This window comes from Theropithecus gelada, chromosome 2 (genome assembly GCF_003255815.1).
Source record: "Theropithecus gelada isolate Dixy chromosome 2, Tgel_1.0, whole genome shotgun sequence".
Classification (NCBI taxonomy): Eukaryota; Metazoa; Chordata; class Mammalia; order Primates; family Cercopithecidae; genus Theropithecus; species Theropithecus gelada.
This window is the reverse complement of record NC_037669.1, coordinates 99,096,357-99,110,280: the sequence shown is the minus strand read 5'-3', so window position 1 is coordinate 99,110,280 and position 13,924 is coordinate 99,096,357. Positions and strand designations below refer to the sequence as shown.

The 13,924-nt window shown below is 41.9% G+C and overlaps 1 protein-coding gene across 3 annotated transcripts in view; it reads right to left on the bottom strand.

The window, feature by feature from the left end:
- The window catches only part of ULK4 (unc-51 like kinase 4), a 696,865-nt gene continuing 682,941 nt past the window's right edge, over positions 1-13,924 (bottom strand). For all 3 annotated transcript variants that reach the window (XM_025376619.1, XM_025376622.1, XM_025376620.1), the window contains 2 exons: positions 2,810-2,895; positions 1-394 (listed from right to left, as the gene is read on the bottom strand). In XM_025376619.1, coding sequence (XP_025232404.1) covers positions 331-394; positions 2,810-2,895 — 150 coding nt within the window. In that variant the 3' untranslated portion in view covers positions 1-330. The remainder of the gene's footprint in view (positions 395-2,809; positions 2,896-13,924) is intronic.

Here is a 13,924-nt window from a genome sequence, read left to right as displayed (position 1 = left end):
TGTGCTTCGCATCCACTGCTTTACTACCACAGGCAGTGCTAACCTTAGCCCACCTGGCCCACACAGAGAGGGAAAAGACATTCCAGAGAACAGCTAACAACCCTGGGCTTCCCAGATGCATTCCACAGGAACCGAGGAAGTCCATTCTGAGTCAGTTTTCTAGGCCCTGGGTTTAGTGAGCACTTGGGCCACCAGGTTCTGCGTTCAGGTGACTTTATTAGGTCCAAATACAGCTGTGAGGGGATGTGGCAAAGATGGCTGGGAGCTGACCTCGCTTGTGCATCCAAGGGCTGGGGTCACAGGGTGGGCTTGTGCGAAGCACTTTCTTGCCTAGTGTCCAACAGCTTGGAGGATTTCCAAGGCCAAGGGAGCCACCATGCTGTCAGCAAATGAACTGTAAGAAAAACCAAAGTAGGTACACTTAATAGGCATCTTTAAGGTAAAATGCAAGGGGCCAATCTCTTTTGTACCCGAGTATCTGATGGACCAGCTGCAGCATCCTCTTGGAAAGAGCTATTTCTGAGCTCCCAGCCCCAGCCACCAGTCACTATCTGAGCCACCTCTGCCAGAAACACTGCCACTGAGCTGTAGGCAGCCAGACTCTACCAGGCCTGGGGCCCTCAGTGGGCCTGCCCGGCTCCTGCCTGGAGCTGACTCATGTGTCCCAGACCCACTCCACACACTGACCCTCCCTGCTCCATTGCCCTTTCCAGCCAATCAGCCAGGAGCTTTCTTACTCTTAGAGGTGTGAATGTGCAATTAAGAGCTTAAAATGGGAACTTTGTTACTGGAGCAAATTGTTTGAGACACATTTAAACCTATGTTTAACAACTGTTAGCAAAGAAAAGACTGAAACCAGTGACCCTTGAAGTGTAAAATTAGCTCGTGGCACACTCTTGACTGCACAGAAATAGAGCTGGTACCAAATAAATGGGTGGGGGCGCTGCATGAAAGATGTGGGTGGCAGTGGGATGGGGCTGTGACCAGGAGACCGTGCCATGCATTCCTGCTCTGTGCATCAAAGCCCCTGTGTGACAGAAGGAATGCGTTTGAACTTGGCCCGCCCCTGGCTGAGTCTAGGCTAGACTGGTGGGGCCATGCTGCCCACCCGCACACAGCAGGCCCAGTGAGGCTGGAAAGCACAGAAACGACTGGCAGAGCAGCATCGGAACTGAGAATGCCATCCACTCGTTCTTAGTTGACAAGAAAACCCTTTCTGGTTAGGCCATCTGAACAAAGTCCAAACGAGAACTGTGCAGGAGCAACTTCCCTGCCCAACACAAGATCTGTCTGGTGTAGACGTTTGAGATGCTGGAGTACTGGCTGTGGGTACAGGACAGACCACCAGCCTCATGGACCACTGAACCTTGTTTTGACACATTTGGTCCAAATTTGGGTCCAGCATGAGGATGTGCTATTTTTGGCTAAAAGGCAGTTGTAGGTCCCTACTATGAGGAGTCCCATAGCGCAGGTGCCTAGAGCGAAGGGTCTCTCCAGAGCTGTCTGTTAAACTCCACTCCTCTGTGGCTTTCTCTGTGCCCTCAGCATAAATCTGTGTAGCTGGCTTCATAATGGCATTTTGCACAAGGTCAGGATCTGATGGCATGTGCTCCTCAAAACGGTCTTACAAGAGGCTTATAGGCCAGTCCAGGGAGTCACTGTTCACACCTTACATGGCAGGGGCTCAGCAAGGTGTGAAGGGGCTTTTTGCAGCAAAGTCAGTCTCTCCTGCCCCTCACCTCACAGAAAACCATGAATAAGAACTTACTTCTGTGGTTTATGCTGAAGACAAAAGGGGTAGGGTTAGGCTAAAAAGGATGGTGTCCTCCCCTCTCACCTATCCAGGATTAAATGCAAAAGGCTGATTGGAATTGAACCTTCTCTGCAAATTCACCTTCTTAGCAATGCTTCAGCCACTTATTTTTCTTCAGATTAGTAACAAACCCAAAGCACACCAGGAAGCAGACTTCATAGAAACATGTAGTTCTAAAAACAGAATCTACCAGGAAATGGCAGACAGCATTCCAGGTCCAGTGAAGGTCAGGCACCCCACAGGAGGCGAGTCCTTCTCCCCACGGTGGGGACATGTTCCACTGAGCATCAGCGTCTCTGTGGGGCTGGCTGGGATGCCGGCTCCTTCTGCTTCTACAGCATGTAACATGCTCCTGGGTGATAGGCCTATCCCCTGTCTGTGGAACTCACTGCTAGGATGTTCTAGACACACTGACTGTACAGCCAAGGACTGGGAGGCTGGCCTAACCCCATGCCGTCAGCTTCTGGGTGTCAAATACGCAGTTGTATGTGGTCCCTTGGAACTTCTGGCTGAGGAAGGTAGCCTGGTGCGGCAGAGCAGGCTAAGCTGTCACGTTTGCCCCAGCCCTGCCTGGGCCTTGAGTCCTCCACAAGGTGGTGATGAGGATGCCTCTGCCTGGGCTGCTGATGGGGGCACGTGTGCACAGGCCAGGGGCTGCCTTTCTCATGAGGTTCCTTATATCTCCCACTTGGCCATCCACTCAACCTCCTTGGGTGCGTCAAGGTGGGAATATTGTTTCCCCTGGCATGACTAAGACTTTCTCTCCCCCTGTGGATTCCTGTGCCCCCACCTTCCCCACCATAACTGGGGATTCCCGGTGGGTGGAGTGGTAGAGCTTCCCCTCCCACAGTGGGAAGGATCTCAGTGGACAGTGATGGGCTGGAAGGTGGTGGTCCCTGGTGTGGAGGGAGATGAGCGGGGGGAGTGAAGAAAGGAATGGCTGAGAGTGTGTGCTGATCCGGAGCAGACTCTGCTGATCCTCCCGGCCCCACTTACCTACTCCTGGGGGCCAGCTGCTCCAGAGCCTGCAGGAGGCTGCCCGCATTCTTGAGGCTCTCCAAGTGCTTCTCATTGGAGGTGATCTGCAAGGGCAGGAGGGAGAAGACAGTGGTCAGCTGACTCATCCTGATTCATGCCCTGTTAGATGGGCACCCTGAGTATCAGGCCTGCATGGTGCTGTGGCTGCCTAAGGCACTGAGGAGGGTGTCCCCTGGGCTTGTCTGTAACCCCCATGCCTAACCTCCCCCACAGAGTACTGCTGACCAAGGGGAAACAGGCAGGACACTGGTGGTCCTTGGGGGAGGGACAAGGCAGTCTGCTGGGGCAGGAGACAGCCAGTTCAGGACAGGATGCCTCCTGCAGCTCTCTCAGGAGGGTTTGTGTCTGGGAACCTGAACTTTCCAATTAAAGGAAAACTACGTTTTCTGTGCTGAGACTCAGGAGGCCTGGCTAGCAACTAGAAATCTGTTTTTGGGGCTCTGAGCCCAACATGATCTCTTTCATATGGACAGAAGGATGCCAAGAAGGTGCCTGGGGACCTGGGAGAGAGGCATTAATAACTAAACCCCAGGAAGTGTGCCCATGCTAATCGCCACAGTCCTGTGAGAAAAACACTTGGGCATGCCTGACTCTGTAGCACCTATTTGCAGAATCATAAACTCTCAGGGCTAGAATAGGCTCAGGTGGGGATTTATCCAGCTCTGGCACCCAGAGACCTTACAATTCAGTCCCTCTATAAAATGAGTCCATGTCCTGAAAGGCAGAGAAGAGAAGGCTTTGATTCTACTATTAGACTTGCTTCTCTTAATTTACCATCGTCTCCTATTGTTATCTTTGTTAGTTTAAAATTTCTTGTAATAAACACTTGTATGGCACTTTACATTTCAGAAGGGTGTTTCCTATATGTTTTCTCATTTAATCTTCTCAACAGCCTACCTTACAAGGTAAGTATATGTCATGTTTTATTTATGAGGTAACCAAGTGCTACAGGAGTCCACATGGAGCCAGATTCCCCACCATGAGGTTGGAACCAGGATGGCTTCAGCTGACTTTGATCACAGCAACCAAGGCTGGATTATTGTCTCCTTAGTTAAGAGGCTCAACATTTTTTAACCAATCACTCATGATAGGTCACAGGGGTAACTCAACATTAACATGAACTCTGAATTATATACGAATGCATTTGCACCTCCACTGAGATCCTCTCCCACTTCCTGAGTATGCCAGAGAACAGCTGGCAGTTCAACTGCATCAGGTGTGATTTCTGCAAAGATTTGCAACTCGGAAGAGCTGCATGTCAATTTGTTCTGAAACTGCATCCAACTTGATGTGTTCAAAAGACTATTGCTTAAAAATGTCAGCTGTAGTTCAATTATGTCTGAACTATGCATAAACTTACACTGAAGGTACACTCAACATCAGGGTCTTCAGTGAGGATTCCCACCTCATTTTTCTCAGAACTGCATCAAACAGGTCAGCTGACTACATCCAGACTCACTGCCCCTGAGCAGCCCTGCCATGAGATGGTGTGCAGAGGCTGTGCTCCCAGGAAATCACCCACAAGTTGCAAATAAATCAGAAGACGACTTTCGTCCACAAGGCTGGTTAGAAGGTGCAAATAGAAATCTACAGTGACAGTTATGTGATCAAAGGAAGATACCAAAATAGTATCATGTGTAGCTGACATAAACATAGACATAAACAAAGCCAATTGAAAACTATGTGGTTTGGCCATTTACGTGATTCTTATTAATAACATCAGCTGTTGTTCTGTATATAAGGATGAGTTAATTCAAAAATAAAAATTTTAAATCATATCAACCAGAGGTTCCAGTTCTGAGTAAGACAGAGAAAACACATGACACTCTTTCTCTCCCTTTGGATGCAAATCCACAGCGCAGCTATTTGAGAACACTGAAAAGCAAACAGCAACAGGTAAATAGGAGACAACACTGAATTCAAAGCACCACTGAACTGGCAGTGAGTTTACCACTTCTTTCTCAGCCTGGATGCAACAAACCCAAACCCCAAAAGCAGTAGGAGAAACCCAGCTTGAGAAGGGACATCCCCCAAACCCTAGAGAGTAGATGAAACCCCCTCAAGATTGTTTTGCTCTTTTTTCTCCCTCCTCTTGTGTCCCAGGCCATTCTGTGATGGCAGCAGTGGTAGTGGGGACAGAGGTGGCAGCAACAGTAGCCAGCAAGAGGAGCCTGAAGCCAGAACTCTATTCTTTCTCTGTTCTCCTAGTGTTTGGCCTGGATGTTGCATAATCATGGAACTAGGCAGTTTTAGGCCAGACAGAAAATGGGAAACCCAGGGAACCAGAAAGTACTGGGGAGAGAATGAATCAAGAAGAGCTTAGTAAAGCTACTCCATAAAACTGTTTATGAACTCCTGGCCTCATGCCCAACCTGTGTATGCATGGAACCGATCCCAATAGCATGCCACAGAATTGAAGAACTGAGGTAACAAATGTATCCCTGCTCACATCCCAGACTGACCCCTGGGGAGGGACACACCAGATAGATGCACATAGCACTGCAAAATCTGTGAAACTAATATGACACTGAAATTACAATTCCAACCTGCAGCCTGAACCTAATCAGCATGATTGCTTGCTAAAACAAAAATATCAATATTCTCCGTAGTATTTAACAAGACAGGGTCTTACAATGCAATATTTTAAATGACCAGGATACAATTCAAAATTACTTGGCAAAAGCAACCATAAAATCTCAGCTGACATGAAAAAAAACAATCAACAGAGGACAATAAATAAAATGACACATGTTGGAATTATCTGACAAAGACTTCAAAGTGCTATTATAAAAATGCTAAAAACAATCACTAACACTCTTGAAACAAGTATTACAATAGAATGTATCAGTAAAAAAGGAGAGTATATCAAAGAAGAATCAAATGAGAATTTTCTAACTAAAAACAATAACCAAAAATTTAAAGTCCTTGCTGGATGGACTCAATAGCAGAATGGAGACAATAAAAGGAATGAGTCAGTGAACTTGAAGATAGATCAATAGAAATTATCCAATCTCAGCAGCAGAAATCGGAAAAAAAAAAAAAAAAGATTGAGAACACAAATGAATAGCACCTCAGGGACCTATGAGACAATAACAAAAGGTTTGTGTCATTGGAGTTCCAGAATGAGAGGACAGAGAACAAATGAATGAAAAAGTATTTGAAGAAATCATAACTAAAACTATTCCAAAATGTGCTAAAGGAAATAAATCTACAGATTCAAGAAACAATATATCCCAAACAAGGTTAAACCTAAAGAAATCCATATCCAAACTCATCAAAATCAAACTTGCTGATGGATGTTGCATGTGGGCAGGAAAAAAAATGATATATTACCTATAGGGTAAAAATAACTTGAATTATTGTGAATTTCTCATCTGAAGGTACTGAGGCCAGAAGATTTTAAGATGCTAAATGAAATGAACTACCAAACTAGAGTTACATACCTAGAAGATACCATTCAGAAATGATATCATGGTTTCAAAATATTATTTAGGAATGAAGGTGAAATAAACATATTCTCAGATGAATGAAAACTAATAGAAGCAGAGCGGCTATAAAAAATTTACTCTCTTTTCAGAGAGAAAGCAAATAATACCAGAAGGAAACCTGGAACATCAGGAATGAAGGAAGAGCAACAAAAATGGTAAATACAACAGGATGTTATCTTTCTTTAAAAGCTGTTTAATAGTAGAAAACAAAGAATACATATAATATTGTATTGATGGGGTTTTCAATGTATGTAGATGTAACATATAAGACAGCTGGAACATAAGATGGGGGAGAGCAAAGGAACCTATATGGTAGTAAGGCTTTTATGTTCCATTTGAAGTGGTAAAATATTGTCATAAGTTGATTCTGAAAGGTTAAGTATTTTATAACTCCAAAAGCAACCACTTAAAAAATTATACAAGAGATGTGGTTAAAAAAAAAACCCACAATAGATAAATTAAAATTTAATATTTAAAATGTTCAAATAGCTTAAAAGAAAGCAGGAAAAGGAAGAGCGACGAAATAAAAACACTGGACCTAATCAGAAATCAAATGAAAAGGCAAACTAAATTGTAACATACCAAGAATTACATTAAATGTAAATGATCTCAATGCAGCAAGTAAGAAATCTCCTGAATGATTTTTAGAAATGGCCCAACCCTACATTGTCTGTAAGAATGTTAATTCAAATATAATGAGATAGTGGTTTAAAGTAAGAGGATGAGAAAAGATATATCATGCAGACATAAATCAAAAGAAAGCTAGAGTGGCTATAGTAATGTCAGGCAAAGTAGACTTCGGAGCAAAGAAAATTAGCAGGGATATATTTTGATTAAAGGGTTTTGTAACCAAGAAGACATAACAATAAATGTGTATATATCTAACAGTAGAAATTATACATACAGAAAGCAAAAACTGATACAACTGAAAAGGAAAACAGATAAATCCACAATCGTAGTTGGAGATTTCAAAATTCCTCTCATGGTAAGAAATAGGATGAGTAGACAAAAATCAGCAAGGATGTAGAAGAACTGAGGAACCCATCAACCACATGGATCCTATTGACATTTGTAGATCACTGACCCCATCAACAACAGTATTCACATATATTGCAAGAATCCAGGAATATTTACCAGTGTATACAGTATTCTGTGTCATAAAATGTATCTTAACACATTAAAAACATTGAAACCATATATAATATATTCTCTGACCTTATGGAACTAAACTAGCAATTAATAACCAAGGTAACAGGAATATTTCCAATCACTTGGCATTAAACAGCACTCTCCTAAATAATCCAGGGGTTAGAGAGGACATTCCAAGAAAAATTAGAAAATAATCTTAGCTGAATGAAAATGACCTTGATACAACATGTCAACATCTGGAAGGGGGCTGAAGCAATGCTTAGAGGGAAATCTGTAGTACTAAATACTTATTTTAGGAAAGAAGAAATGTCCCAAATCAATAATTTAAGCTTCTACATCAAGAAACTAGGAAAAAAGGGCTGGGCATGGTGGCTCATGCCCGTAATCCCAGCAATTTGGGAGGCTGAGGAGGGCGGATAACTTGAGGTCAAGAGATAGAGATCAGCCTGGCCAACATGGTGAAACCCTGTCTCTACTAAAAATACAAAAGTTAGCCAGGCTGGTGGAGGGTGCTTGTAATCCCAGCTACTCAGGAGGCTGAGGCAGGAGAATTGCTTGAACCCAGGAGGTGGAGGTTATAGTGAGTTGAGATCCAGCCACTGCTCTCCAGCCTGGGCGACAGAGTGAGACTCCGTCTCAAAACAAACAAACAAACAAACAAACAAACAAACAAACAAACAAACAAAAACTGAGAAGAAAACAAGAGCAAAAATCAAGAGGAATGTGGTAAATGTATGCCCTAAAATGTCAATACTTACATTAAATGTAGATTTACTAAATGCTCCAAGTAAAAGATTTCAAGCTGTATATAAACAAAATAAAATATATCTCATATATAGAATTATATACATCTACAATATATAAATTATAGCTACACACACACACATATTTATATATAGTACTTATAAGAAATATATTTTAAATATAAGGGCACCAAGGCCGGGCATGGTGGCTCATGCCTGTAATCCCAGCACTTTGGGAGGTCAAGGCAGGTGGATCACCTGAGGTCAGGAGTTCGAGACCAGCCTTGCTAATGTGGTGAAACCCCGTTTCTACTAAAAGTCAAAAAAATTAGCTAGGTATGGTGGCACAAGCCTGTAATCCCAGCTACTTGGGAGGCTGAGGCAGGAGAATCACTTGAACCTGGGAGGTGGAGGTTGCAGTGAGCTGAGATCACACCATTGCACTCCAGCTTGGGCAACAAGAATGAAACTCCATCTCAAAAAAAATGAAAAAAAAAAAAATAAGGGCACCAAACAGTTGAAGGTTAAAGGATGGAAAAAGATATGACATGCTAACAGTAACCCAAGAAAGTTGGCACAGCTAATACCAGATAAAGTAGACTTTAAGGCTATAATCATAACTAGAGGTAAGGAGGGACATTTCGTATTTATAAGAAAATAATTGGCCAGGAAGATACAGCAACTCTAAATTTGTATGCTCCTAATCACGGCCTCAAAATACATAAAACAAACAAAAAAGACAGAATCAAAGTGAGAATTAGATAAATCCACAATCATGGTGACACACTTTTCAATCTCTTGCAGCAATGTGCATACAGAAACCAGAGGGGACACAGAGGTTCTATACAAGAGTAACAGAATTGACCTAATTGACATATATTTAAAAATCACCTAAAAACTGCAGAATATATATTCTTTTCAAGTGCATATGGAAAATTTCCAAAATATACCATCTGCTGGGTCTTAAGGCAAGTCCTGACAAATTTCAAAGGTATAAATCTGATAAAATGCATCAGGATCTGTATGATTAAAACCTAAAATGCTGATGAAAGAAAATAAATAAATGGATACACTATATTCAAGGATTGGAAGGCTCACTATAATAAAAATGTCTTCCAAAATATAGGTTTAATGACATTCCTATCAAAATCTCAGCAGGAATCTTTGTAATATAGAATAACTGAGTCTATTGCTTCTTGGCCTTTTGGCTAAGATCAAGTGAAGAATAACTGACTCTAAATTTGCATGGAAAGGCAAAGGAGCCAGAATAGCTAAAAACATTTTGAAAAAGCAGAATAAAGTTTAGGCATCATGCTACCCAACTTTAAAAGGCACTACACAATTCCAGCAACCATGACAGTGTGGTATGCGCAGAAGGTCAGACACACAGATAATGCAATAGACAAGAGAGCCCAGAAATAGAACTATACAGATATTGTTAAAATTTTGACAAATGTGCAAAGTTAATTCAAGAAGGGAAGAATAGTGTTTTGAACAAGCAATGCTAGAACAAATGGATGCGCATATGCATAAACATCAATCTAGACACATATTTTACATCTTACATAAAATGCAATTTTAAATGGCTGATGGATCTAAATATAAAATGTAAAAACTATGTAACTTCTAGAAGACAATATAGAAGAAATTCTGTGACCTTGGGTTTGGTGATGAGTTTTTAACATAAAAACATAATCCCTTAAAAAATTATAAATTGGACTTTGTCAATATTAAAAACTTTACTTTTTGAAAACATAAGAGAATGAAAAGATAAGCCACAGACTTGAAGAAAATATTTGCAACTTACATATCTGATAAAGGACTTATATCAAGAACATAAAAGTAACCCTTTAAAAATATATATTTTTTTTTTTTAGAAAGAGGGTCTCACTCTGTTGCCCAGGCTGGAGTGTGGTGGTGTGATCATAGCTTGCTGTAACCTCATACTCCTGGGCTCAAGCAATCTTCTTGCATTGGCCTCTCAGTTCTCACCTTGGCTGGGATTACAGATGTAGACCACTATGACCAGCCAAAAAGAACTCTTCAAATTCAGTAATAAGAGAACGACCAGCCTAGTTTTTAAAATGGGTAGAAAATCTGAATAGACACATCAGCCAAGAAGATATATGGGTGGCAAATAAGAAAAGATAACTCAACATTGTCACTAGGGAAATGCATATTAAAACTGCAGTGCAATACCATTGCATACCTATTAGAATGGTTAAAATTCACAAAACTGACAATAACAATGTTGGTAGGGATGCAGAATAACAGCAATTCTCATTTATTGCTGATGTGAATGCAAAATGGAACAGTGCTTTGGAAGACAATTTGGCAGTTCCTTATAAAACTAAACATACAGGCCAGGCACAGTGGCTAATATCTGTAATCCCAACACTTAGGGAGGCTAAGGCAGGTGAATCACTTGAGCCCAGGAGTTCAGGACCAGCCCCAGCAACATAGTGAGACCTTGTCTCTGCAAATAAATAAATAAATAAATAAATAAATAAATAAATAAATAATTAGCTGGGTGTGGTGGTGCACACCTGTGGTCCCAGCTACTTGGGAGGCTGAAGTAGGAGTATCGCTTGAGCCTGGGAGGTCAAGGCTTCAGTGAGCCATGATCAAGCTGCTGCACTCCAGCCTGGATGACAGGGTGAGATCATGTCTCAAACAAAACAAAACAAAACAAAACATTAAACATAGTCCTGCCATAGTCCTGGCCAAACAATTGCACTCTTGGATATTTACCCGAGTGAACTGAAAACTTCTGTCCACACAAAAACCTGTATTCAAAATCCTTCACACTTTTATTCATAATCACTAAAATGTAGATGCAACCAAGCTGTCCTTCAACAGTGAAATGGAAAAACAAGGAAGCCGTGCATGCGTCACTTGGAATGCAATCAGTTACAGAGTCTGATTTGATTTTTAGAATGAGATATTAGTAAAAATAAGTCTGAGTACTTTTTGAAAAAATAAGAGTTTGAATTTACCTTGCTAAATTATCATATACCATGATACCAAACCATTTTCTATAGCTGGTAATGCCCATGATATGAGGATTTCAAGGGGCTCTGAAATGAATGATCCTTGGGAGTGGACTGCTTCGGTCTCCCAGAGTTGAGTGTCCTCTTAGGCCACTGAAGGTTATAAATTAAGATGGGAACCAGCCGTCTTTCAGAAGCATTAGATTCCACCGTATCTGCTGGACTATGTGACCTTTAACCTTCTATTTTCTCAGTACTTTTATTTTCCTCAAAAACCAAATTATGGGTCCACTCAAAAGTCATCCCACCTACTCCTCTTTTGAGCTACTTAGGCAGAGAATGTTCTGTGCAAACTGAAACTCACAAAGAAATCTCTTCTCCATTTTGAAGGAAGTAGGAGTAAAAATGACCCTTGTCTACTGTGATGCTGAATTCATGACTAAGAGACTACTGGTGAACTTATCCTGGCTTTGATTACAGACGTCAAGAGAGAGTACTGCAGTGACACTAAGAAAATAATGCAAGAGAACGCCAGCGAAGAGTGTAGGCACAACACCTTCTTCCCGAAGTTAACATTTTCATTACTGGCAGTCAGTTAGCCAAGACAGGCTAACTCAATTTTATTTTGCAATAATGTACTATAGCAGAGGTTCCTGGACCTGTGAGTCCATGAGTGGATTTCAATATTTCAAAACATCAAATGGCAGGCATCCATTTCCTACAAACAAAGTCATGCCTGCCTCACATTTCTCTGCTTTACGATGAAAATATATCAGCCAAGCCTGGAGTGCCAGCCATTATCTCATGCTGCTAAGACATCTGCCTGGTAGCTAAATGGCTAAAATCAATCAAAATGGAAACATGAATTATACTAAATACATAAAGTTCACCTGGTAGACAGGTAATGCTCAAAACATGGGGTCTTTAAAGGAAAAATCATAAAATAATTGGGAATTTGAGCTTAGAATTAAGATAAACTTGGAAAGGCCGGGCGCGGTGGCTCACGCCTGTAATCCCAGCTCTCAGGGAGGCAGAGGCGGGAGGATAGCTTGAGCCCAAGAGTTCGAGACCTGCCTGGGTAATATAGCGAGACCCCGTTTTCCACAAAAAAAGGAAAAAAAAAAAAAAAAGACAAAAAAAAAGATAAACTTGGAAAGACAATTCCTCTACATCTGTTGATTATATATATGCATATATATAGATATATATACACACACATATATATAAAATCAGATAACACACTTGGGATAAACACATAATTTTCTGCAAACTCTGCTATGGTCACTTTAACATGGCACTGTGTCAATCCAGCATTCACCCAAACGTTGAAAGGAGATGTTAGTGTCCTACAGAATCATCTTCAAATTCCCCACTAGGCTCATGGATTATAAGGTAGTGGTTTTATACACCACACGCTGCAGTACAGAGTTTGGGTTGGCTCTTCTCCGGATTTCAGCTTCCCCAAATGCAAACTAGCAAGTGGAGCCATCCTATGCCCCCTGAGAATGGCAGAACCCTAAAGTTGGCAGCCTCCTCAGTTTGCAGGAGAGGATGTGAGAACAGAGAAAACAATGGCTTGCCCAAGGCCAAGTGGCCATTGAGGGACAAATCCAAGCCTGGTGCCTATACTGCTCAACTAAGGCCTTAAAAAACATGCAAACCAGAACTTACTTCTATTTTCTATCACCGTGGCACATCAGGAATTTATGCTGACAAATATGACTCACAGCATCATCCTCCTCCTAAAGCTCGTAAAATGCCCCAGTGCGGCCTTCTGTGTTTGCAAATGTTTTTTGGTGTGGAGAGATGTGTGGCTGTAACTGAGTAAGGTATGGGCAGGCTGTGGTACTTTGCTTATGAGTGTGCAATAAAATATGTCTGTATCTGTAGTGATCTTGAATGTGTGTGGCAAAAGGAAGTCCAGTTAACTTTTGCTTTCCAATCATGAGTTCCTCTCAACAGGCCCAGGCAACACTGACAGACTAGAAAAAAAATATCAGGAGATGAAGCTGACACAGTGAGAGCGGCCCAGGTGCTTCTTGGTGCTTGTTATTACAGACACACACTTCACACAGGGGAGGATTATTTTAATTCTGTGGCCTTCAGATCTCATAAATACAAGTAAAAACAAGCAGGTAACTATGACAACTTTACTTCAGAGAGTCTAAGTTTCAAAAACAAACCTATCCATCCAGCCCCTTCATTTTGTTCTCTTAATGTATACTTTGTCTTCTCTTCAGCTGGGGTTTTCATGCTACTTCAAAGTCATTTCTCCCAACTGCACATGGAGACAGGCCATCCCCTTGCCACCTGACGCCAGGAAGGAATCTGGAGGAGAACCTCTCGTTGGCATGATGCAATCTGGCAGGCCCGCCTTCACTTTCTACCAGTGTGCATTCTGGGTCCTTCCAGAAACATCCTGAGCTGCTGCCAGGGTCTCACCTTTCATATTCAGATTAAAGCAAGTCTATATTAACACATCCTGCTCTGCATCCAGGCCCATATGCTCATCACATCTTTCATGGGATGCTGAGTGCATCTGAGACTGAATGGAGGAATTTTCATGCATGGCCTCCAGCTGCCTCACAGCATCTGTGCCTTCCTTGGAGTCCATTTAGAAACTTTATGTACCTCAGCAAAAGCAAGTGAGGCCCATTCTGTCCATGATTAGTAAGGAGGGGATGATCTGAAAGAGATCTAGAG